Source organism: Sminthopsis crassicaudata, chromosome 6, assembly GCF_048593235.1.
Source record: "Sminthopsis crassicaudata isolate SCR6 chromosome 6, ASM4859323v1, whole genome shotgun sequence".
NCBI lineage: Eukaryota > Metazoa > Chordata > Mammalia > Dasyuromorphia > Dasyuridae > Sminthopsis > Sminthopsis crassicaudata.
In genome coordinates this window covers 250,005,595-250,032,048 of record NC_133622.1, presented here as the reverse complement: position 1 = coordinate 250,032,048, position 26,454 = coordinate 250,005,595, and the positions used below count along the sequence as shown (strand labels likewise).

At 58.7% G+C, this 26,454-nt stretch overlaps 1 protein-coding gene across 7 annotated transcripts in view; it reads left to right on the top strand.

The window, feature by feature from the left end:
* The window catches only part of NRXN2 (neurexin 2), a 135,397-nt gene that overhangs the window by 73,320 nt on the left and 35,623 nt on the right, over positions 1 to 26,454 (top strand). For 2 of the 7 annotated variants that reach the window (XM_074276203.1, XM_074276202.1), the window contains exons 13-15: positions 9,061 to 9,242; positions 16,991 to 17,162; positions 22,583 to 22,672. In XM_074276203.1, the coding sequence (XP_074132304.1) occupies positions 9,061 to 9,242; positions 16,991 to 17,162; positions 22,583 to 22,672 (444 nt within the window). Of the gene's footprint in view, positions 1 to 930; positions 1,869 to 9,060; positions 9,243 to 16,990; positions 17,163 to 22,582; positions 22,673 to 26,454 lie in introns of those variants that run through there. The other 5 variants (XM_074276205.1, XM_074276204.1, XM_074276206.1 and 2 more) reach the window with 4 other exon arrangements.

The following is a 26,454-nucleotide window of genomic DNA, read 5'->3' as shown; positions in this document are numbered from 1 at the left end:
GGACACCCCAACTTTGGCTCGGTCTTTAAGGGGAAGGCTGGCGATGGTGGAAGCTGTGACTAAGAGCCAGGGTGTTGGTAGGGGTCAAGCAAGCTGGGCAGAACACGGACAAAAAATGGCCTCCCCAGTGACAGCAGCACAGGGGTCCCCTGAAAGGGGACCCCGGTGGTCCGGGGAGGGCTGTTTTAGGATCTGAGGTGAAGAATGACTGGGAAGGGGCAGGGCAGACGGGGGCAATGCAGCAGAGGACGGGGGCACCAGCCCCCCATGAAGCCCCCAGCCCCTCCATGTGTGGTGACTGGGGAGCGTTTGTGTGGGCCTGGTGTGCGGGCTGCACGTGGGCCGGGGCCATCCAGAGGGGGTGCACATGTGCGCACATCAGCTTGGATCCCCAGCCCGGGGGTGTACGTGGGAGGGGAGGCTGGGGAGCTGCACCCGCGTGGCCAGCGACAGGAGCTGGGGTGGGGGGTCCCGTGGGGAGGCAGGGGAGGACAGAGGGAGTTTGCTCAGATTGGGGGGGGAGGGCAGGGGCAGGAACAGCGTCAGCCCCGGTCAATTATTCAGCAGGGTCCCTGATGGGTGGGGGAGGGGAGAGGGAGAAAGCACTCAGAGGGAGCCCAAGGGGGAGGGAGGGGAGAGGAGAAGAAAGAGAGGAGAGAGGAAAAGGGGAAAGAAAAGGGGAGGAGAGGAAGAGGAGGGAGACAAGAGGGGAGGGGAGAGGAGGAGAGGAGAGGAGAGGAGCAGAGCATCTCGCATCCAGAGAGCTGCCCAGCGCCGCCAGGAGCTCGGGAGCCGCGCAGTCCCTCCTCCGCCCTGCCCCCTCCCCCCGCGCTCCCCTCCCCCCGCGCGCTCCCCCTCCCTCCCGCGCTCCCCGGCTCTCGCGCGCTCCCTCTCCCTCTCTCCCTTCCAGCCGTCTCTGCCTCTGCAGCAACACTCCGCTGCCTCCAGCCTCCGCCGGAATCTCTCCCGCGTTCGGCTCGCGCCTTCCTCGCCGGTCCCCGGGTTCGCCCCCCCTCCCTCCCCTCCGTCCCGGCCCCGGCTCCCCCTCCTCCCCCGGGGAGGGGGCCGCTCCCTGCTCTCGCCCCTTCCCTCCTCCCGGCCCCGGCGTCGGGCCGCTCGCTCCCCGCCTCGCGGCTCCCTCCCCTCGGAGGGTCCCCGCTCGCGGGCCGGGCGCGCCTCCGGGCGCCCCCTCCCTTGCCCCTCTTCTCCTCTCCCGCCGCCGCTCCCCTCCCCCCTTCCCCTGCTCTCCTCCGGGTTCTGCTTTTCCGCAGGATCCCCCCCTCCGCCCGCTCTCCCTCCCCCTCCCTCTCTCCACCCCCGGCACCATGCCCCTCCTCCGGGCGCTCCCCCCGGCGTTTGACGACCCCCTCCTCCTGCGCCCGAAGAAGATGCGGGGAGACCCCTAGCTCCCCCCGCGATGGACCCAGGCGTCCTGGACCTTGACGTTGCCGCCGCCCCGCGCGAGCCTGGAGGGATCCAGTTGATTCCGTTGGTTCCAGCGCGAGGCTCAGGATCTGGTCCCCCTCGCCGTCTCCCCTCCCTCCCCCCGTCGGGGCTCGGAGCGGGAGGGGGGGTTTCCCGGGGCCCGGAGGCCCCCCCCTCGCCGGCCTCCGGCCATGGGGCTGTGAGGGCGGCGGCGGCCGAGATGCCCCCCGGGGGCCCAGGGCCCGGGGGGTGCCCGCCCTGTCCCCCCGCCCTGGCGCTGCTGCTGCTGCTGCTGCTGCTGCTGCTGGGGGCGGGCGAGGGCGACGGGGCCCGGGTCTCCTCCAGCCTCAGCACCACCCACCACGTCCACCACTTCCACAGCAAGCACGGCACCGTGCCCATCGCCATCAACCGCATGCCCTTCCTCACCCGAGGCGGGCACGGTAAGTGGCCCTCCCCCGCGGCCCCCTCCCTCGCCCCCTCCTCCCTGTGACCCCCTCCTCCTCGCCCCCTCTCCGGCCTCGCCCCTGCCCGGCTCGCCGCCCGCCCGTCCCTGCCTCCCGATCCGCAGCCCGGCCTGGCTCCCGACCGCTGCCCCCCCTCTCCGCCTCCTTCCCCTCCTCTCGCAGCCCGGTTTCTCGGTCTGGGCCCTCGCGCCCCTGTGCCGGCTTCCTTCCACCTCCCGGCCCCCACCTCCCCAGCCGTCCTGCCCTCCTCTCCCCTCCCAGCCCTTCTTCCTACCTCCATTTCCCTCCTCCTCCTCCCTCTCAGCCTCCCCTCCTCCTGGCCGCCCCCCTCACCCCGGTCTCCGGCCCTCCTCCCTGCTGTGCCCCGGACCCATCTCCCTTCCTCAGTGTCTCTGTCCCTCCCATCTCCGTCTCTGCTTCCTCACACCCACCCCTTTTCTCCTTCCTCCCCCATCCCATCCCTGGCCTCTGCCTCGGCTCTCGGCCCATTTCTCTGATCCTGACCCCCCTTTGGCCCCAGCCCCTCCTCTGACCTCCCCCGTATCCCTCTCCATCTCCATCCCTGCCCATCTCTGACCTCCCGGCTCTGCCTCTGACATCTCTTCCCTCCTCACCCGGACAGCGTCTCCCTGTCCCATCAGCCCTTTGATCCCCACGTCTCCAAGCCAGCTCCCAGCTCAGCATCTCCATGCCCGGGCCCTGCCTGCCCGCCTCCTGCCTCCACTCGGGCCCTCCCCCACCCCCCGCTGGCCTCCTTTAGGCTCCATGTCCCTGCCTCTCACCTCCTGGTCTCCCCCTCCGACTTCCGCACCCCTCTCTGAGTTTCCTTCACCCCCCTTCGCGCTCCCCCCCCTTCTCAGCAGCGCCCGCTCCCCAGTTTCTGGTTCTTTTCCCAGCCTTGCCTCAGGCCCTTCCCCCTCGTGGCCAGTGGCCGCCAGCTCCCCCGCTGCTCCCGCCTGGGCGATAGCTCCTCTCGAAGGCCCGTCTCCATCCTCACACCCCCAGCCCCGTCCGTCTGGGGCTCTCACCTCTCCCGTTGCGTCCCCTGCCTTTCCCCTTCGTTCTCCTCACCTCCCTCTGCTCCTGACACCCCGTTTTCTGTCTTCTCCCATTGTCTCTGCCCCCTCCTCCTCGGCTCGCCTCTGCACCTCCATGGCCCTCGCAGCGCGACCCTTGGACCCCTCTCCTTGCCCCCATTTCCCCTTTACCTCCGGCCTCTCCCCTCCAGCTCCTCATACCCTGCTCCCCCCCAGCCCCCTCTCCCTTTCTTCCCTCACACACCTGTCTGCCCCATCTTGTGTCTTCCTTTATCTGCTCCCTCGAGCCCCACCTTTCCCTTTTCTCCTCTGCCTCTGTCCCTGCGGCCGCCTCCATTTCTGCCCTGTCTCCTTCATCTCCCCCTCTGCCTCGACTGTTGGGCATGGCAGCGCTCTTCTCCGCTCCTTCTCCCGCGTCTGCCTTTCTCTAGTTCTCTGATTCTCCTGCCATCATCTTCTCTCTCCCCGCCCGTCCCCGCGCTCCCACTTCTGTCCTCTCCCCCATCGTCTCTTCTCATCCCTCTGCTCTGCTCAGACCTCATTTCCCCGCCCCTCCCCTGTGCCTCTATCCCCTCCATCTCTGTCCTTCTCGCCCCTCTCATCTGGTCTCTGCCCCATCTCGGCTTCCCTGGAGCCATGTTTTCTCACCTGTGTCATCTCTGCTCCTCTTCACCTGCTTCTCCTTGACCCCCTCACTCCCAAGCCGCTCCCTGGCTCCTGTCCCCCCCTCCCCGCTCCCCTCTCCTGTCTGCTTCCTCTGGATCCCATCTTTATGCTTCTCTCACCCATGCTCCCATCCCGCGGCTGTCCTCTTCCTAACTTTGCCATCCTCTTTCTGTCCCTTTCAGCCTTCTCTTTCTCCTCCTGGTTTCCCCCGTTTCTTCTGCTCTCCATTTTTAGTGCCCCCCACCTCGCTCCTTTCTCCCTCATCTCCTCCTCCCCAGGCCTGCACCCACCTTTGTCACTCTGACTCCCCTTCTGCCCCGTGCCCATGCTTCCACCACTTGTCTCCTGCTGGGTCCTCCTGCTCCCTGAACCTTCATGAATTTTCATCCGTAACCATCTTTTCCTTTTCATCTTCCCCCCTCCTCTCCCTTTGTTCTTTCTCCATCCTTGCGATCCAAGCCCCCTTCCTCGGGGAAGCTTTGTCTCTTCCACAGCCAGTTGTGGTCCCCAGTGTTGCCAAGGCTAGGCCCAGGCTCCTTGGGTTGGGGAAGTAGTGGAGAGGAGAGCGCGGGTGGAGGAAGTAGCATGAAACAGGAGGGGGGAGTGAAGCTAGAAGGAGAGAAGCCAGCCATTTGAGGATGGAGGCCAGGAAGCTTGGAAGAGAGAACCAGAGGAGCTCTGAATGGGAAGTGGGACTGACGGGGCAGGGTGAACGAGAAAGTCAGGGCAAGGGAGGGCAAGGGTTCCAGGAGCTGCAGAGCCAGCAGGGAGGGCGAATCGGGACGTCGGGGCTTAAAGATCACCCCGAACGATGTCTTCCTTTCAGGGGCTTGCGAGACTGAGCCCCAAAGAAGGGAAGGGATTTGCTTCCCCTTTCCAAATCTCATGGTAAATGGAAGAAGAGAGAGAGGAAAGGTGGCGAGGGAGAGGAGAGGCAAGAGAGGAAAAGAAGACTAGAGAAAATGGAGGTGCTGGGAGATAGGAAAGAGAATTCCAGAGGGGAGAGGGAGGCCTTGAGGGGGTGAAAGAATCCTAAAAGGAGAGAGACAGAGAAAGAGAGGAGAGCTGGGAGCATAGAAACTGAGGCTGTCACTCTGGATTGAGCCTTGACTCAGTTAACTCAGTTTCAGTTGAGACTCCACCCCAACGGATGAAGGGATGTGCTGGTCTGGGAGGCCTTTACGCAAAATAGGTCAGGCTTCCCTTCTGCCCCGGCCCTTCCTGGGGGGAGCCAGAGGGTATCACGTTACCATGGGGGAAATGTGCTGCTTGTGGCAGCTTCTCTGTCTCTACATCCCCTTTTCTCCTCATCTCCTCCTTTCCATCCCCACCCATTCTTTCTTCTTCACAATTTCCTCTCCCCCCCCACACACTTTCCCCCTCCATCCCCACCCTGCCTCCAATTATATAACACCTGTATTGACCTGCCAGACACTCTTTGGCAGCTGCCTCGTGCGCCTGATGCTGTGTTGGAGGAGGGGGAGGCCCAGAATACCTGGGTCCAGAGAATGGGATGAGGGCGAGTGCAAGTGGGGGGAGGGTGCTTAGCCTCAGCAAGGGGCTCCCATCATCCCCCTCCCACTATAGCACCACTGCCCCCCTTCCTCATTCAAGTCTCAGAGTGCTTGATGATTCTTCAGCCCCCAATGTCCAGAAGGGAGGGGCGTTGATTCGGTGGCGTTCGGAGGTCCTGGATTTGGGACCCCATCCCGAGCAACAATTTATGTACCTTGGTGTTGAGGGGGGCTCTACCTTGGAGGTGGGCTCTGCAGAGCGGATTACAGATGGTTATTTGGATTTGGGATTGGGGGAGCCAGGTACCTAGCAGTCCTTGTGGGATTTGAGGTCCAAAGAGACACTTGGCTTGGTCTGGGGGTGGCAGGAAGGAGGAGAGACCCTGCCTTCTGCCGGCTGAGAGCAGGGGAGGAAATGCTGGGCCGGGCCGGGCCGGGGGCTGCCTGGCTGGGTGGCCCACTTCCGGGGCTTCTGTGCGGCCCAGAAGGTTGTGCTCTGCCTTGACTTGTTGCCACCAAAAGGAGGCGTTGGGGCAGGTGGTTCTGGACCGGGGTCTGCTGCTGTCTGGCTGCCTTTTGGAGTGGAAAGGCATTGGGTTCCGGATTGGGGAGCCCCGCAGCAGGCGGGTTCCTCGATGGCCTGGATGTGTTCAGGAGGTGGTTGGGCAAGAAGTGGAGAAGATTCTGGAGCTAATTATGTCTGCTGCCCCTCCCCTTGTCCCTGGGATCTATGTGGGCAGGAGATCAAGGAGGCTTCCAGACTGTTGGATATTTGGCACTGTGGTTTTCCAGGGCCTGGGTTTCTGAGGTGCCTCTGGGCCACCTCTGGTCGCCCTTTCGGGGAATGGGGCAGATCAGTGCAGTGGATCACTGGGATCCTTATATGGATCTCTTCAGGGGATCTGGTCCCAGTTGGTCTCTGATGTAGGGACACACCCCGGAAGACACTTTCCCTGCCTGTCAGCCTGGGGCCGTCCCCCAGGAGTGAGACCAGAGCCTAAGCTGCTGTAGGGGCGTTTTTTGTCTTCCTACTCCTTGGCCCAGGAGTCAGCCAGGCCCTTGGGTAACATGGCGGCTGATGGTGTGATCAATGGCTCCCCAGGGTAATAACCTCCCTCCTGGGCCCAATAAGCCATCCATCTTTCATCCTCCCACCCAGGATCTCTTCCCCCCACATGGCAATAAATGCCCCTCAGCCTTTCACGAGCCCCGCCCTGGCAGAGGCAGGCAACTGCATTTGGAGCACTCTGGGCTAATAAATCACCCCGGAGACTCGGGTGCTGGGGGGGCCGCGGGACCCCCAGCGGGGGCGTGGGGGGAAGAGCTTGAGGAGTCTCTGAGCTGGGGAGGAGAGGCGCCGGGGAAGCAGGGGAAGGCTAGCACCGCGGACAGAGCTGTGTGCAGGGGCTGTGCTGGGCGTGTGCACACGTGTGTGTGTGTGTGTGTGTGTGTGTGTGTGTGTGAGAGTGTGCACGCGCGCTGCTCACATGTTCCTCCGGGCTCTGGTCTGGGTCTGTGGGTGGGAGCTCTTTCTTTGTGTGGAGCTGGGTGTGTCCAGCTCTCTGAGCGGCCCTGGGGGGGGTTCTCCCAGTGTGCTGGGTCTGGGTCAGAACCATGGTGGCGGGAGGCCAGAACGGAGCTCGCCCCCAAGTCGGGGACGGAGCCTGGCCGGCCCGCTCTGCCTTTCTGCTGGGAGCCCGAGGGCCTTCTGTGCCAGAGTCAAGCCTGTGTCAGGGCCCCGGGGAAGGTCTCGGGACATGGGGCCCCTCCCGGTGGAGAGTGCCAGTCCCCAAGGAGGACGCCGGGGAGAGGGATTGCTCCACCTGAAGCTTGGGGGACTCTTGGAGGGCTAGGGTGATATTTTGGGGTCCCCCGATTCTACTGAATTTGAGGCCCCAGAGGAGGCCTGAGGAAGGCTTCTGGGCTGCCCACAAGAGAGGAAAGGCACTCTTGGGGGAGGCCCCTGCTCTCCCTTCCACACCTCCTTCCTCTATTGGACTTCCAGTGTGTGAGTGGAGGGAGAGGAGAGGGAGGACTCTGGATATTAGGGTTGCCATGGAAACAGCCGATTTTCCATAGTGCTGCAGTGATAGGAGCTGAGGGGCTTGTTTCCAGCTGAGGCCTCCTCTCCCTCCTCCTCCCTCCCAGCCCCAGGAGCCAGGCCCCTGCCCGTCTCCAGGGCCCCTCAGCCTCTAGCTGGGCCCTTGCTTCCAGGCCCTCCAGGGCCCTCCAAGGGCCCAGGCTCACCTGGGGTGACCAGGCCTCCATCTTACCTGGGGCCTGCTGGGAGGGGAGGGAGGAAGGGGATGAGGAGGGCCTCCCGGCACCCAGAGCAGACCTACTTGTTTGCTCTCCTGGTGCTACATCAGAGAGCGTCCCCTTCTGCCCTGCAAACGGTCACCCCTTGTCTCCCCTTGTCCCCAGACTGGAGCTTCCCAGTGCCTCCTTCACCTGGAGTTCCCGAGTGGTGCCCGGGTCCCCAGGTGCCAGTCAGCTCCATGCCCCGGGGAGCCGTTTCTGGTCGTAGCCGGGCAGCTTCTGCCGATCAGATTTTAGGGTTTTTCATTCCCGGCAGTCTCCATTAGCCCTCCCAGAACCACGTAACCTAGCCTACAATTCCCTTGCTCTCCATCCTAAAGGGGATCTCTCTTCATTCCTGCCTCTCCCCACCTGGCGCATAGTAGGCGTTTCACATACAACTGTTGGGTTGGGTTGGGTTGAATTGAATGCCCCTTCCCTGACTGACCCCTCTGAGACTGCGGGCGTCTTCCCCTGCCCTCGGCCCCCCTCCCCACCCCAGCAGAAGTGCCCGAAGAGGCCCATCAAAGGCTAATTATTTAATTAAACATTTTATGTTCTCATCTGCTCCCATTATGGCTCATAGACTCAAGGAGGGTTCCCGTTTTCCAGGCCCAGGTGGTCTGGCTGCCCCGGCCCAGTTTGGGCTCCTGTAACCAGGGCATCCTCCACCCAGCTTCACCCAGCCCACAGAGCCCGGCAGCTGCAGGAGGAGCATGGCAACTAATGGGGTTTATTTTGGGGCTTGATCGTTAGGGACCTCACACCCGCCCCCGGCAGCCGGATGGTGCAGAGGAGAGGAGGGAGAGGAGGAGGAGGAGAGATGGGGGTGGGGTGGGCCGGGGAGCCGGAGCCTGCCAAGTCTGCCCGCTCTCCCCGTCTCACCTCCTCGCTTGGGCCCCCCCTTTGTCCAGGAAGGAGGCGGCTCCCTTCATGTCCCTCTGCCCACCCTGTGCCTCTCCTGGCCCCTCCCAGGGGCTGCAATCTCCAAATAGGGAACCCTGAAGTCCAGAGGGGGCAGGAGGTTCGGGGCGCCCGGACCAGGACAAAGAACCCTGTTGCCTGGGTGTCCCCGGGGGGGGCAAACATAGAGGAGAGTCTGAGCAGGCAGGGGGTGGGCAGAGCCGGCCAAGCTGGGAGAGGAGGCTGGCTGTGTGGCCTATGAGTCAGAGCAGAACAAAGCCCCCCCGCCGCCCCGCAGCCGGCTGGGTCTCTGGGGAGCTCCCACACCTGCACCACTTGACCCTCCTGGGCTCCAGCCCCCTGTTGTCAATGTCACCTTGGTGGGCACCCAGGGGAAGGGGGGGAGCAGCCTGGGCTTGGCTCTGCCCCCACACCCCCTGGAGAGTTCCCCCCCCCCCACAATGGCCTCCTCTCCCAAATCTCTCTGGCTCCCGCTTCCCCTTCTCCTCAGCTGTAATTAAAATGAGAATTCTTGAGGCGGCTACACACACATATGCACTGTCACACACTCACACACACACTGTCACACTCACGGGGCTCCCTAAGGGCAGCTGTGTGGCGAGTGCTCCCCAAGTACCTTCCAGGACACAGGCCGAGTCCCCAGAGCTGCTGCCGGAGCCCAAGGGCCCCTGGTCCCTGCTGGGCTGACCCGGCTCCTTCCCGCCCCTCCCCCTCTCTTTTCTCCTACAGCTGGGACGACCTACATCTTTGGGAAGGGCGGGGCGCTCATCACCTACACGTGGCCCCCCAATGACCGGCCCAGCACAAGGATGGACCGCCTGGCCGTGGGCTTCAGCACCCACCAGCGCAGTGCCGTCCTGGTGCGCGTGGACAGCGCCTCCGGCCTCGGAGACTATTTGCAGTTGCACATCGTAAGGACCCTGGGCCCCCCTTCCCTTCCTCCTCCCATCCCCCTCTGAGCCCAAAGACTCCTTTCCCCGGCTCCTCCCCCATCCCTTCCTCCCTTCATGTCCCTGGAGAAGCCCTGCGTGTCTCTGGCTTGTGCCCATATGGACGCCTGGCTGCTGCCTAGGGGAGTGGGGCACGGGACTTGGTGCCCGAGGCTGGGGCTGGGACCCTGGCTCTGTCAGCCTGGTGCCCTCCTGAGGAGTCATGGTCCAGTGGACAGAGCACTGGGCTTAGAGTCAGGAAGTGCCCTCTCATCCTCAGTGTCCTCCTCTGTAAAATGGGAGGGCGAGGCTCATCAATGACCTTCAAGGTCCCTTCCAGCTCTAAATCAATGTTCCCAGGAGTCACCAAACTTTTCTGTGCCTCACTTTCCTCCTTTGTTAAAATGAAGGATTTAAAATAGACCCCTTCCCCAACCTCTTGCAGCTCTGATCTAAATCTAAATCAATTTGGAGCCTGGAGCCCTGGCTCTGGGGCTGACTTATTCCCTGTGGGATCTTCTCTGGGCCTCACTTTTCTGTAAAATGGGTGACTTGGACACAATGGTCATAAGACCCTTGAATTCTACCAACTGTCAGAGGCCTCCAAACAGCCTATTAAGTGATTCCCAAGTCCTACCGCTGGTTGCAGCACCCCGTCCTTTCAGCACCCCCTATTTGGACAGCCCACTGACATTCCCTCTGCTTTCCCCCTTCTGATCTCAGTCCTATTGCTGCTGGAGCACCCCCGTCCTTTCAGCACCCCATCTTTGGACAGCTCACTGAGATTGCCTCTGCTTTCCCTCTTCTGATCTCAGTCCTATTGCTGCTGGAGCACCCCATCCTTTCAGCACCCCGTCTTTGGACAGCTCACTGAGATTCCCTCTGCTTTCCCCCTTCTGATCTCAGTCCTATTGCTGCTGGAGCACCCTGTCCTTTCAGCACCCCCTATTTGAACAGCTCACTGAGATTCCCTCTGCTTTCCCCCTTTCTGATCTCAGTCAAATTGCTGCTGGAGCACCCCCTCCTTTCAGCACCCCCTATTTGAACAGCTCACTGAGATTTCCTCTGCTTTCCCTCTTCTGATCTCAGTCTTACTGCAGCTGGAGCACCCCTTCCTTTCAGCACCCCCTCTTTGGACAGCCCATTGAGATTCCCTCTGCTGCTCCCCCATTCTGATCTCAGTCCTATTGCTGCTGGAGCACCCTGTCCTTTCAGCACCCCCTATTTGAACAGCTCACTGAGATTCCCTCTGCTTTCCCCCTTTCTGATCTCAGTCAAATTGCTGCTGGAGCACCCCCTCCTTTCAGCACCCCCTATTTGAACAGCTCACTGAGATTTCCTCTGCTTTCCCTCTTCTGATCTCAGTCTTACTGCAGCTGGAGCACCCCTTCCTTTCAGCACCCCCTCTTTGGACAGCTCACTGAGATTCCCTCTGCTTTCCCTCTTCTGATCTCAGTCCTATTGCTGCTGGAGCACCCCATCCTTTCAGCACCCCCTATTTGAACAGCTCACTGAGATTCCCTCTGCTCTGATCTCAGGCTGGCTGGCTGCAGCACCCCGTCCTTTCAGCACCCCCTATTTGAACAGCTCACTGAGATTCCCTCTGCTTTCCCCCTTTCTGATCTCAGTCCTATTGCTGCTGCAGCACCCCGTCCTTTCAGCACCCCCTATATGGACAGCTCACTGAGATACCCTCTGCTTCTCCCCTTTTCTGATCTCAGTCCCACTGCCCGCTGCAGCACCCCATCTTTTAGCACTCCTTATTTGGACAGCTCCTTGAGATTCTTATATTTTTTCTTCCCCCAAAATCAGAATCTCCTCTGGCTACTGCTGTGTGACTCTGGGGAGGTCACTTCACCCCTCTAAGCCTCAATTTACTTCTCTGTAAAAGAGGTTCTGAACCTGCCTTTCCGACCTTGAAGTCCACTTCTGACCTCACGTCCGCCTCTTTTCTTGCCTTTTCTGAGAGCAGACTCCAGGCCCCTGTGCTTAGATGGGGGGGGGCGGATGGACCAAAGAGCAGAACGTCTGGGCTTGGGTGAGGCAGAAGGCCTGGAGGGCCTGTATGGAGGCAGTGCGGAGCCACGGATTTGGAGTTGGGAAGCCTTTAGTGAGTCCCTTCCCCACCCTTTAGAAGGGGTGTGGATTAGGTTTTCTTAAAAAAAAAAAAAAAAAAATCCCTTCCAGTTAACCTCAGGACTCCCAGTTCTGAGAATAGACCCTCTGTCCATGTTCCCAGTGGCCCCTTCCTGCCCCAAAGTACCTTGGGTGGTAGAAGTCAACAGATTGACATATGCAGCTACATCATCTCAATTGAAGGAGCTTCACTATGCTTACTGAGACCAGTACATTAGGGCACTATCCCCATTTTACAGATAAGGAAACTGAGGTTCAGAAAAGGTCCAGGGTCATGAAACTTATAAGAACCAGAGCCAGTATTTGAACCCTACTTACTCCAAGTCCAATACGCTTTCTGATACAGTGAACTACTTCAGTTTCCTTGCCAGTCAGTGGTGTATAGGGAAGGAGAAGAAAGAAGATGGTCCTGTGGTCAGAGTGGAACTGGGCAGCCAGTGGCAGCTGATCCTGATGGGTCAGGAGCTGGCAGGACAGGGGGTGGGGAATATAGATGAAGGTGAAGGAGCTGAGTTAAGAGTGAGGCGTGAGGCAAACTGAGGGATGCTGGGAGAAGACACAGGTGTGGGTGTGGGTTTGTGCATGTATGCCTGTCTGGGAGGGAAAGGGGGAGAGAGAAAGAGAGACAGAGACAGAGAGACAGAGGAGACAAAGACAGAGTCTGTAAAGAGCTCTATGTGTGGGAGGAGGGGGTAGGTCTTTTCCTGTGGGACATCCCCACTGCAGATGTGGTCCTTCTGTGACAGAATACAACCAGTATGTGCCCATGTGTGGCCATGTGTGAATGCCCACGTGTGAATGCCCATGTGTACCCGTGAGCGAATGCCCACATGCCTTGCTGAGTGTGTGTGCTCCGTCTCCCCTGGGTGACCTGTGTGTGCTCTAGGGTGTGACTTGGGGCTCCCAGAGGGGCTGGTGGGGGCAGAGATGAGCGGGCTAGAACCCCCAGGCCTGAGAACGTGATTTCTCTCGTCCATCTCCACAGGTCGGTCAGTCAGTCAACAAGCATTTATTACACGGCACTTCCCAGGTGCCTCCTCAGCCCTTCCTCAGCCGTCCTGCAGGGCCTGGGCTGGGGTTAGGAGTTGCTGACGAGAGGACAGGGCTGGGTGGCTACCGATGGAAGGGGAAGGAAGGGACTGAGCCCCAGGAGGGCAGAGTGGGAGGGCACAGGGGAGACATCCTCAAAGTGGGGAGAGGCCAGCTCTGCTGAGGTGCCTGGGGGAGACAGAACGCCCGGGCCCCCTCCTGGGGGCTGCTCGAGGGGCCCCACCCCCCAGTGACACATCGGCTCCCACGACGGCTTCATTAGCGGCTCCGGGAGAGCAGGGAGGCGGCAGTGAAATAAGAGGAAAGCAATTTGACGTCTCTAATAAAGCGTCGCTCCACTTTGCCAAATTAATTTTGACTCCCATAATTATTTGCTGTAGGAGCGGCCCGCTCTCCCCACCGCCGCCTAATGAAGTAATTGGGGAATTAGGAATTAATGACTTTAACAGAAGTGACAACTGACTCCGCATCAGGAGCCGCACAGGGGAACTGTCTCCCCCAGAGCTGCTGCTGGGAACCCAGGCATCCGGCTCCCCTCCCCAGCTGGCAACGAGCGCTTGCTTGCTGCGGGATCCTGGGCCAGCGCTGCTCCTCTCAGAGCCTCCCCCTGCCCCTGTAACACCCGTCCAGGGAGCTGTTGTGAGGGCCCAAGACCCCCAGGGAACCTCCAGGGTTCTAGAAAAGCATCGCTCTGACTGTCACCCTCCCAGATACAAGACCTTGGGGCCTTCGGCTTCCGGCTGAGCCAGCCCTGATGTGGAACCTAGCAATCCAACTCAATTCAACCAGATTCAATAAGCATTTATTAAGTGCCACCTGTATGCTAGGCACTGTACTAAAGACTGTTATTTGAGGGAAGTAATAAGTCAGACCTGCCAAGGCTGCAGTTGGGCATTCTGGTACCTGGGACAGCTGAGCCAGCCCTGATGTGGAAACTAGCAACCCAATGCAACCCAAAAGATTCAATAAGCATTTATTAAGTGCCACCTGTATGCCAGGCACTGTACTAAATACTGGATATTTGAGGGAAGTAGTAAGTCATACCTGCCAAGGCAGTAGTTGGGCATTCTGGTGCCTGGGACAGCATTAGCTGAAGTTTAGGTTGGGGAGGATGGACAAGGTGAGTGCTCCCCCGTCTGATGTCTGTAGAGGGGCAGCCGGCCCCTTCTCCTCCCCACCCTGTCCTCATCCTCTACCAAGGCCCACCTTCCTGACTCACGGAGGAGCACCCAGCTGCACAGGATTAGGAGACAGATTGGAAGGAGGAAGGGCACACCCGCCCCCCACCCCAGACAGCAAATGGGGCAATGCCCTGTTTACCTCACCCTAGTTTCAGCTCTGATTCTTGCCCCTCGAGTCTTACAGCTTGAAGGTGCCAGCTTGTTTTGCTTGGCGTCATTATTTAAATTTGCCACAGTGACTAAGAGACTCCAAAGGCTCCGTAGGTATTCATGATTTATTTCTGTGAGAGAACAAGAGCCAATGTGACCAGGGTGCTTTGCAGAGCCCTTTGCCGACATAATCCCCTTTGCTCCTCACCATCACTGCAGGGAACAGCTGCTGTTAGCACAGCCCATTTTACAGCCAGGGAAACTGAGCTTTCGGGAGCTTTAGATGCACCAGGGGGTTCAGTAGCAGAGGCAAGATTTGAATTCAGGTTTTCCTGACTGTAAGCCCAGTCCCCTCTGCACCTGGCTCAGTTTATCTCTGGGCATTTTAATTCAGTGCTCAGCAGACTTGTGAAAGAGTCATGGGTTTTAGAACCGGAAGAGACCCCGGAGTGATCCAGTCTAATCCTTTTCCTTTTATACATGGGGAAACTGAGGCCCAGAGAGGAAATAGCAACTTCTCCGAACTTACAAGGCTAGGGAGGAGCAGAGGCCAGGACTCAAACTCAGATCCTTTGACTTCAAATCTAGGCTTCTCCCACTGCAGTCCACGGCATTTATAGAAGTCATTAGCTGACATCCCTGGGATTAAGGGGTCTGAAGAAAAGGGTCTAGCTTCTGGGGCTGGCTGGTGAAGGAGCTAAGGCCTGGGGACGGGGAGGGCTAGCAGTGGATGTCAGGCGAGTCAGTTGGGCCTGAATCTCCCTCTGTCCCCCTGACACTCTATCCTTGGTGCTTTTCCTCTTATGCAGAAAAAGGTTGGGAGCTAGAGTAATCACTCTATGGTGATTACTGTGGTAATGCTCTTGGGATCAATGGATGTGGATAACTGTATGACTGTCTATAGTGTGCTGATGGGAGGTGCTGTGTGTGCCCCTCACACTGATGGGAGAATCAGTCAGTCAATCAAATAGTTATTAAGCACCTACCATGTGCTAGGTTCTGTACTAAGTGCTGGGGGAAGAGAGATGGGAGAGAAAGAAAGGAAGGAAGAAGAGAAAGAAAAGAAAGGGAGAAAGGAAGGAAAGAGGGAAGGAAGGAAGGAAGGAAGGAAGGAAGGAAGGAAGGAAGGAAGAAAAAGAAAGAAAGGAAAGAAAGAAAAAGAAAGGAAGGAAAGAAAGGTGAAAGAGAAACAGGATAGAAAAAAGAAGAGAGGGGAAAAAAGGTGCCTGCTTTCAAGAGCTCCAGCCTGATAAATGGGGTGACAACATGCAAGCAAGTAGGTACAAACAGGGAGGTCAGCCGCATACAGGAGAAACTAGAGATAGCCTCAGATAGGAGGCCCAGGGAAGGCCTAGAGAAGGTGGGGTCGAAGCAGGCCTTAGAGAAAGCCAAGGAAGCTGGAGGCGGGCAGGGATGGGGCAGTGGAGAAAGTGTTTAGAGTGGGGTGGTGAAGCAAGGAGTCCCCAGTGTCCTTGTATTTGGGAGGACCAGGAAGGATGAGAAGCCTGGAAAGGGAGGAGGCTCTGGGGTAGGAGGGGCTTTCAAGCAGAGGAGGCTCTATGTGATCCCAGAGGTGAGGAGAGGCCCTGGCCTTTATTGAATAGGAGGGTCATGGAGAGGACTGGTGGCCAGACAGGAGTGGGGAGGGAGGGGACGGAGGGGACAGAGGGGACAGAGGAGAGGCAGCCATTGCAATAGTTAAGTGTGAGATGGAGGCTGCACTAGAGTCACAGCTGGGGTGGTTCCGAGAGGGTCCGAGGATCCTTGGGAGATGGAGAGCCAGAGCAGAGGGGAGAGGGAGTCAAAGGGCCAAGCTTTAGGCAAGCAGGTAGTTGTGATTTGTCATCAGGGCCCGGCTCCATCCTAGCCTAGGTTACACTTAGGAAGTTGGCTTGGGAGGCTCCGGGAGCCCCGGGCACTCCTCTGCCGGAGCCTGCCATGGCTCCTGATACCCCCCTTGACCCCCTCACTTCCCTCAGGAAGAGTCCCCCCACTCCCACATCAGCATCCCCTTCTCCTGGGAAGCGAGTGGGATCTTGCCTGTCAGCAGCTTATTCGTCAAGCCTGTTTGTCCATCCCAGACATTCCCAGCCCCCTACCAAATGCACACACGGGCCCACCCACAGCCCACGCTCCCCTGGGAATGGGGAGAGCCCACACACAGCTTCCCTACCTCCCCATGCAGAGCAGTGACCTAGTTAGGGGCCTGGAAACTGCCAGGAGAGCAAAGTTGTTCGAGTGGAAGCCTCTTCCTCTCTACCTGACACCCCCACCCCGGGGCTCTCCTCTACCCTGAGAGCTTGGAAGGGAGGAGGAGGAAGCGAGGGGGGGGTTCTGAGCCCCTCCCATCTCCTCCTACCCTGGCCAGCTGACTGTCCCAGAGCTTCCCTCACCTAGCAAACACCAGCTCACCTCAATTAAGGGGTGAGGAAGGAGCCGCCCAGGTAAAGAGCTGCCTCCAGAATTTCCCAGTAGCCTTTGCTAAATGTTAGTGATCTCCATCTCTTCTGGAAAAAGTGTTTTATTTGATTTTTGCATTGCTACCATGTTAGGAAATAGCCATGCTTCACCATCTCTTCAGATGGAACCGCTTCCTTGCAATGAAGAAGAACCGTAAGACAGCTAGGATTTTCGTGACCGTGACCATGGTGCTTTGCAAAGCCCTTTGCCAACATAATCCCTTTGCTAGTGTGTGACCAATAACAAGCACTGATGATTATACTGATGATGTATATATCATGTTCTCGGCAGCCCCATCACCTGCCAGGTGGGAGGGATAACTCCCCTCTGTCCCTAGAGCTGTCACATTTTCCCTGTGGTGGACAAGTTAGGCACCGGGGGCACGAGGTCATTGTTCATTGGCTTGAGAAATTAAGGGAATTATCCACAGTCACACAGGTAGTGAGTGCTAAAGTCAGGAGGATTTGAACTCAGGACTTGATTTTTTCCATTATATTTGAGTGGCTGCCAATGAATGCCTGGATGATGGATGGATGGATGGATGGGATGGATGGGTTGGAAGGTGGATGGATGGAAGGAAGGGTAGATTGATGGATAGATGGATGGATGGAAAAGTAGACAAATAGATGGATGGATGGATGGATGGATGGATGGATAGATGGATGGATGGATGGAAGAATGGCTGGCTTGACCCTCCCCCCTCACACCCAGCTGCTTCTCCTGGGTATTGACCCCCTGCCTTCTGGCCACCAGGACCAGGGCACCGTGGGGGTGATCTTTAATGTGGGTACTGACGACATCGCCATTGATGAGCCCAACGCCATCGTGAGCGACGGCAAGTACCATGTGGTGCGCTTCACCCGGAGTGGTGGCAACGCCACCCTGCAAGTGGACAGCTGGCCAGTGAATGAGCGCTACCCAGCAGGTAGGTGGCACTAGGGAGTGGATGTGGGGGGCGTGGAGGAGGAGGAGGGGGCAAGGCGGGGCTAAGGCGAGGGAGAGAGGTAATGAAGCTGGAGGGCTTGGGGTTGGGTACTGGGGAGCTTGGGGAAATGCCTGGCGTGGTGAAAAGTCAGGAGAGACCTGCTTCTGACACTCCCCAGCTGTGTGGAACATGCAGAAAGCATGTAACTTCTGCGAACCTCAGTTTGTCATCTGGAAAATGGGGACAAGTCTCTCTAGTCCCTCATCTTAAGGGCATTGTGAGGCTCAGCTAACATGATTCTCAGCCCTTGAAGTGCTCGCCAGGGTGAGCTGCTCATTGGCCGAGATCGCTACTAAAGCTGGGGGTGGAGGGAAGGCCAGAGAAGGAGGGGGGGTGGGGGGCTAGAGGTAGGCCAGCAGAAGGCTGGGGATGTTTCGTTGACACACTGATGCTGGGCACTGGCCTTAGAAAGAGAGGGGCCTGCAGAGAGCGGGGAGAGACAAATACCCATGGAGCCACGGGGCTGGTCTAGGAGAGACAGAGCAGAGACGGGGACAATGAAGGGGAGAGACAGAGGCAGGGAGAGACAGGGAGGGAGAAGGGAGGGAGGGAGAGGGACACAGGACAGTGAGGAAAGGGAGAGGGAAGAAGAGGGGGCGGGGGGGGAGGGAAGCAGCCACAGAAAAAGACCTTCCCCTACGACGTAAGGTGCAGAAAATCGGGACGGGAGAATAGATTTCACAGGAGAAAGAGCAGGAATGTGGAGGCAGGAGCTTTGGGTTCGAACCCGGCTCGGCGGTCCGGCCTCTCCGGCTCCCACGGCTCCTCCTAGCGTCGTCCCCTCCTGCCAGAAGAGCCGGTTGAGTTAAATTACCTCCCAGGTCCCTTCCAGAACGGAGAGGGAGAAAAGGGGGGGGGGGGCGAAGAGGGAGAGATGGGGAAATAGACCCTGAGACACCAGGGGAGGGAGAGGAGAGACATAAAGGGAGACACCCATACAGAGACGGGGCGGAGCCGGGGAGCACTTTCAAGGAGAGAGAGGGAGAGAGAGGAGGGCGGGAGACAGACAGACAGAGAGAGACAATGAGAGACAGAGACACAGAGAGACAGTGACAGAGACAGAGACAGAGAGACAGACAGTGACAGAGACAATGAGAGACAGAGGCAGAGACAGAGAGACAGTGACAGAGAGACAGACAGTGACAGAGACAATGAGAGACAGAGACACAGAGAGACAGTGACAGAGAGACAGAGACAGAGAGACAGACAGTGACAGAGACAATGAGAGACAGAGAGAGACAGAGGCAGAGACAGAGAGACAGTGACAGAGAGACAGACAGTGACAGAGACAATGAGAGACAGAGAGAGACAGAGAGACAGACAGTGACAGAGACAATGAGACACAGAGAGACAGTGTCAGAGAAACAGAGACAGTGACAGAGACAATGAGACACAGAGAGACAGTGTCAGAGAAACAGAGACAGTGACAGAGACAATGAAAGACAGTGACAGAGAGACAGAGACAGTGACAGAGACAATGAGAGACAGAGACAATAAGAGAGACAGAGACACAGAGAGACAGTGACAGAGACAATGAGAGACAGAGACAATGAGAGAGACAGTGACAGAGACACAGAGAGATAGAGACAATGAGAGAGACAGAGACACAGAGAGACAGTGACAGACAATGAGAGACAGAGACAGTGACAGAGAGTGACAGTGACAGACAATGAGAGAGACAGAGACAATGAGAGACAGTGACAGAGAGAGACAATGAGACAGAGACACAGAGACAGAGACAGCGACAGAGACACACCACACACTCACACATAGACACACTCACACATACAGACACACACACGTACAGACACACACACACAGACACACTCACACACACAGACACACACACACACACAGACACACTCACACACACAGACACACATACACACACACAGACACACACACGTACAGACACACACACACAGACACACTCACACACACAGACACACACAGAGACACACTCACACACACAGACACACACACACACATAGACACACTCACACACACAGACACACATACAGACACACACATATAGACACACACACAGACACACTCACACACACAGACACACATACACACACACAGACACACATACAGACACACACAGACACACACACGTACAGACACACACACACAGACACACTCACACACACAGACACACATACACACACAGACACACATACAGACACACACAGACACACACACGTACAGACACACACACACAGACACACTCACACACACAGACACACATACAGACACACACAGACACACACACGTACAGACACACACACACAGACACACTCACACACACAGACACACATACACACACACAGACACACACACATAGACACACTCACACACACAGACACACATACAGACACAGACACACACACACACTCACACACACACACACATAGACACACTCACACACACACACACTCACACATACAGACACACACACACATACAGACACACACACACACATACACACACACACACACACAGACACTCACACATACAGACACACACAGACACACACACGTACAGACACACACACACAGACACACTCACACACACAGACACACATACACACACACAGACACACACACATAGACACACTCACACACACAGACACACATACAGACACAGACACACACACACACTCACACACACACACATAGACACACTCACACACACACACACTCACACATACAGACACACACACACATACAGACACACACACACACATACACACACACACACACACAGACACTCACACATACAGACACACACAGACACACACACGTACAGACACACACACACAGACACACTCACACACACAGACACACATACACACACACAGACACACACACATAGACACACTCACACACACAGACACACATACAGACACAGACACACACACACACTCACACACACACACACATAGACACACTCACGCGTGCGAGCTGCGGCCCGGACTCGGTGCCTCAGACAAGGGCAGGCCGGGAAAGCCGCAGCCGCGGAGCCCCAGGACCCCAGATGCGCGGAGGGAGCCGGACTCGCGCCCACGTGGGCCGCTCGGGCCGGGGCTCCCCTAGAAACCCCGCCCCGCCTTCCCGGCCAGAGAAGGTTAGGCGGCCGGCCCGGGTTCCAGTCCTGCCCCAGACGCTCACTAGTGTGATCCTGGGCCAGTCCGGAGCCTCCGGGGGAAAGGAGACCCGCGCAGTCTGTGACGTGGCTCCGGCCCGGCGGGGCAGGGGGATGTCGGGGAGGGAACCACGCAGCCCGAGTTTCCGGAGCTTGGCCCGCCCCGCCCCCGCCCCCCATCCCGGCACGCACGCAGTCCGAGGCCGCCCGGTAGCACCATGGACAGAGCCTCAGACCCAGGGCCGATCCCAGCTTCCAGCACTTCCTTTTTAGCGGCCCCTGCCGCAGTTTCCCCGCCTGTCAAAAGGGCACGACCCTGCCTCCCGGGGCTGTCAGATGGGGCTCTTGTAAAGGGCCCTTGGGTTGACCCCCTTTGTTGGGGCTTCCTGGGGGGGGAGTGGCTGGGACCCCCACCTCCCCCAGCCCCGCACTCCTTGCTGAGGGCCCACTTCCCTTCCCACACACTGGGGGGGGGCAGTTACCGCCTCCTGACTCTCCCTTCGCAGCCTGCAAAAGGCAGGCGCCATCCCCATCCTTTTCTGCATCTCCGGGGGGGAGTCCCCCCCCCCCCCGGGCACATGGACACCCATGTGGCAATGCATGATGGTTACGCACAAGTGAGCAGGGAGGGGGCACATGCACACGCACACAATAGAACGGGGGCAGCGCTGGCTCCGGAGGAGCGGGCTGGGCAGGGTCTGGGTGCTCCCATCGGGCCTCGGGCACACGGAGACCCGGCAGGGAGGCAGACAGGGCCCCGAGGCTGGCAGCAGGAGGGACCCCGGGCCCGGGAGCTCCCTGAGCCACACTCGCTGGCTGACACATGCCCGCGGACACACGCGCGCGCTGACAAACGCCTTCAGACACAGGCTCGCACGCTGACAAATGTCCTCGGACACACGCGCCCATTCGTCACATAACTGACAGACACTCACTCCTGGAGGGCAGAGCGCCTCCCTTCCTTTGGATGCCAGCTGTCACACAGTAGGTGCTTGTAAAGACTTTGACTGACTGACACCCATGGACCAAAGCCCCCAAGGTCCACCCACCCGTGGTCTCTGTATGCCCCTCGTCCCGAGGGGCTCCTCCCCCGCCCATCCTCCTCAGGGAGAGGTAGGGAGAACAGGTGTGCTCTGCAGATGGGGAGCTGCCTTAGGAACAGCGAGGGGAGAGGGATGCAGGCTTGGGAAATTAGGGGAGGAGACAGCTGGAGAGAGGGGCAGAGAGAGGCTGGGAGGGCTGAAGCAGTGAACTGTCACGTGAGGAGGAGGGTGAGGAGGGGGGCCGCTGGGAGCTCAGCAGGTGTTGGGAGGCTGGGGAGGAAGGAAGGGGAGAGCGGAGAAATCGGGAGATTAAGATGGGGAAAGGAGAGCTGGGAAGAGGGGAGAGATTCGGGGAAAGAATGGGGCACGTGGAGGGGTCTGGGCGGCAGCACCGGGCTGGGGAATGGAGTGACTTATACCACGTGTCTTGCTCGGGGAGAGGGCCTTGTCCCTGTTTGGTTGGGAAGGAAACAAGAGGGAGAGAAGGGGAGACTGAGAAAGGGGCACGAGCGCGATGGATTTTGTGGATGGGAGGGGAGCAGGCTCAGGGACCCCAGGGGAAGCTGGGCCTGGGGCTGCTCTGTGAGCCTTGGGGTGTGAGGAGGAAATAACCCCCCACCGTAAACTTGTGTGCCGGGTGCCCCCCTTAAATGCCGCATAAACCTCGCTTAACCCTCCCCCCAACTAAACCCCACTCTAAACTCAGTAACCAGCTGGGCCAGGGCTGCCTGCTGCCCCTGCCCCCAACCTAAAGCCGCTAAACACCCCTGTCCCTGCCCCAGCCCCCCACTCTGCGGGGGGCAGCGCCTAGATCCAAAGATCCGGGCATCTTCTAAATCTGTTTAACCTCTGACTTTTGACCTTCCGGCTCCCCTTCTCCTTGGGGTTTCTTGGCTTTCTTTCCTTCCAAAAGTTCGGTTTGGGTCATTCGCCCAGGGTCCCGGGAGGGCCTCGGAGGGGAGATCCAGGGAGGTGGCCGGGAGGTGAGGGATACAGAACCCCAGCCTCTTGTTTTTTTCGTGGGGTCTCTCCCCGCCACCCCTTCCGGTTGGATGCCGCCAGCCACCGCCGCTTACTCGATTCTCCTGAGTTCTGAATAATTGACTCTTTTAATTCACTGGGACTTCGTCGTGTCTGAGAAAAACTACTGTCTCTCTAAACTTTTCCAAGGAAACTTTGATAACGAACGGCTGGCGATTGCTAGACAGAGAATCCCCTACCGGCTTGGTCGAGTAGTAGATGAGTGGCTGCTCGACAAAGGTAATTAACCAGAATTAATTAATTAACTTAAAATCACACTCTTAATGGTGCAGAGCTCTCTCTTCCCCCACCCCCTCCCCAGAGAAGGACAGAGTGGCCGATGACCCCGCTGGGCTTCCGTCCGGGGGCTGTCGTCGGGCCGGGAGGGCCCACCCGCAGGAGGCTTCCTGGAGACCCCGAAGCTCTTCCCCCACCTAGTGGGCCAGCTAGCCTGAGCACGGGGGCCGCCACTGATCTCCCCCCCGCGGCCGCCACCATTCCACAGAGCAGTACGAGGTTCTTCCTGCCCCAGAACGGGAGGTCAAAGCACAGAGAATTCCACGTCCCTGAACGTGGAGATCCTGGAAGGCAGGGACCGGGCCTGTGGCGAGCAGGACATGTGTCCCAGGTGCAGCAGGGACCGGGCCCGTGGGGAGCAGGGAAGGTGAAGGTGGGCCATGGGAAGCAGGACATGTGGCAGCAGGTGCAGCAGGGAAGGGGACCAGGTGCAGCAGGGCCCGTCCAGGAGAGACAGAAAGCAGCAGAACCAGGTTTTTGTGGGAGAATGATGGCAGAGAGACGCTCAGGAGCCAGACTGTGGTGGGAGGAGTGGAGTGAGACTGGGAATGGAGAGAGGTCAGAGGGAAGGTGCAGAGAGGGTTGGAAGGAGAGAAAGACGGCAGGACAGGGGGAGGAAGAGGAGGGAGGGGCACCCCTGTGCCTGGCACAGAGAAAGTACTTGCCAAGTGACGGGGCTCAGGCTCCTGAAGGGAAGTTCCCCAGCTCCCCAGAGAAGCCCAGGGGCTGCTGCCTTTGCACCCGTACCCAGGGACAGCCCCGGACCCCTTGGCCCCCTCAGTGTAGGAAGGTGGTCCCAAGAGGGGGTGAAGGGAAAGGACAGAAGGGGCTGTGCAGGAGGGAAGGGACTGCCCAGAGCTGGGCGGGAGGAGGCTTCCGGCCGCAGACAGAACTGGGGGCCCAGCGCGGAGTCCGGCCATTCTGTGATCCCCTTCCCACCTTCAGGCCCCTCGCGAGGGGCAGGGCGAGCTCTGTACCTTTAAGGCTAAACTCGAGGGGGAGGTAGAGCTGCTAAAAGTCCACTTAACCAGCTGATAACTCTGCTTTTAAATGTTCACTGGGGACCCCCCCAGACTAAACCCCCGTCCCTTCCTGACCCCCCGGTGGGGACTAAACAAGCCGATAACCAGACGTGATAAACCCACAGCAGGACCAAAAGTTAAAGGGACTGTAACGAGACCACTAAAAGCCACCGAGCAGAGCCCCCATTGGGCCGATTCTCTCCAGCTGGGCAAGCTTTAACCCTTTGAGGAGTGTGCCACGGGGCACGGCTGGGGCCTCGGGGCAGCTTTGCCCGGGTCCCCAGGGTCCCCTCTCCGTCAGCCACCCCCCGTCCTGGAATCAGTGGCCGAGAGAGAGCCCGGGCTGAGGCCGGGCCGGCTTGTGACCTGAGGGAGTGGGGCAGCCCGACCCTCAAGAAGGAAAGGGATGGAAGGGTCCGCAGCGTGAGGGAGGATCTCCCCTGCCAGGGTCCGAGGGACAGAGCACTGCATGTGAGTCAGAAGGGTCTGCATCCTCGCCAGCCGTGCCCACCTGAGCAAATCTCAGCTTGGCTGGGTCTCCCCAGCTGTCAGATGATGACCTGAGGGCCTCGGAGGTCTCCTTGCCGGGCAGCCGGTGGAGGGAGAGAGAGTGATCTGGGCCCCCAGCCCCTCTCAGGGGTCCTAGGCGAGATGGCTCTGACATGGTGGAGGGAACGCCGGAAGCGCTGTCAGCGGGCCTGGCTCCAACCCAATCCTGGCAAGGACTCTGAATCTCAGTGTTCTTATCTGTGAAATGGGCTGATAAGTGCCTTGCTGACCTGGGAGCCAGGGCTATGATAAGAGGCATCAGCTGGAGAGCTCAGTCCGGCACCCCCGGCCAGATGTGGGGTGAATAGAGCCCCCCAAAAGTGACGTGAGAGAACTAGGGGAGAGAAAGCAGAGTCTGTGACTGTTGCCTTAGGGCCCTTGTGCTTTCCTGAGCACACCCGGGCCAGGGGGAGGCCATCCGGGGGGGAGAAGGGCTTTGGTGCCTGAGGAAGGTGGGAGACAGAGACCGCGGGGGGGTGACTGGCCCCAGGAGCTTGAGCAGGGACCACCAGCAGCGGGTCACAAGTTGGTCCAGCCTCAGCCCAGGACCCCTAGGGGGTGGGCTGGGCTAGCAGACACCCTAACACTAAACCAGATCTATAAAGAGAAGCTAAACCAGAGGCTAAAGCCAGGACTTAAACCGCCCCCTGCGCAGGAGCTGAAGGACTGGGGGAGAAGGGGGCCCAAACACACGCCCCACCCCCAGCGCCGCCCCCTCAAACCAACCCCCAAACCAGACTTAAACCGAAGCTTAAACACAATTAAAATGATTTTCTAAAAACCAAATGACAAACGCAGCAAACTCAGAGGGTTAAACCGACCCCCAGATCAGTTAAAAAGCAAAACCAACCAAAACGGCCGGCCCCCGGTGCGAATCCCGGGGTGTGCCCGGCCAGCCGGGGCCCCCGGAGCAAAGTGGAGCCCTTGGCTGTCAGCAAAGTGAGGTCCCTTTAACGTTTATCCGTGTCGGTGCTTGGCTTCCATCTGGGGGGCAGAGGCCCTGCTCCCCCCGGCCCGGGCCCGTGGGATGAGGGAGGCAGGCCATGGCCTCCTCCCTGCACTGGGGGAGAGGAGGGAGCGAGGGCGAGAGAAGGCTCAGAGGAGGAGGGATGGGGGCAGGGGCGGGCTCTCCCTCCCCTTGTCCATCTGCCTGCCAGTCTCTTTCTGGGTGTCTCTGTGTCTCTTTCTGTCTCTGTTTGTGTTTCTATCTGTCTCACTGTACTTCGTCTGTCTCTCCTTCTCCCTCTCTCTCTCTGTGTCTCTGTCTCTCTTTGTCTCTGTGTCTCTTTGTTCTCTGTCTCTCTCTGTCTCTCTTTGTCTCTGTGTCTCTCTGTTCTCTGTCTCTCTCTCTTTGTCTCTGTCTCTGTGTCTCTCTTTGTCTCTGTCTCTCTGTCTCTCTGTCTCTCTCTTTGTCTCTGTGTCTCTCTGTTCTCTGTCTCTCTCTGTCTCTGTGTCTCTGTCTCTCTGTCTCTCTTTGTCTCTGTGTCTCTCTGTTCTCTGTCTCTCTCTGTCTCTCTTTGTCTCTGTGTCTCTGTGTTCTCTGTCTCTGTCTCTCTCTGTCTCTGTGTCTGTCTCTCTCTTTGTCTCTGTCTCTGTGTCTCTGTTCTCTGTCTCTCTGTGTCTCTGTGTCTCTCTGTTCTCTGTCTCTCTCTGTCTCTCTTTGTCTCTGTGTCTCTCTGTTCTCTGTCTCTCTCTCTCTTTGTCTCTGTCTCTGTGTCTCTGTGTCTCTCTCTGTCTCCCTCTGTCTCTGTGTCTCTGACCTGCCTCCTTCCTTTTCCCCTTGTTCTCTTTCCCCATTCTCTCTCTGAGCTCCTCTTGCTCCCTCTGCTTCTCCTGGTTCTGCTCTTTGGGAGGGTTCCCAGGGCCCAGGCGCTGGCCGGATGTGGGGGGTGGCCAGAGACTGGGGCAGAATCCCTCCACTTCTTGCTTCCCTCCTTTGTAGAAGGAGGGGATGGGATTAAGGGTCTCCGAGGGGCCCCCCTCCTCTCTGCCCTTTGAGGCTGAGCTGGGGTCCTGACCGCTCGGAGAGGAAGGAGAAGGGCGCCAGCCGGGGGAGAGAAGAAATGGGGGGTCAGGAGAGGAAGAGTGAACCAGGAGGGGCGGGAGGAGCTCGGGGTGAGAGCCCACCTCAGAGCGGGGCTGTGTGAGTGCTGG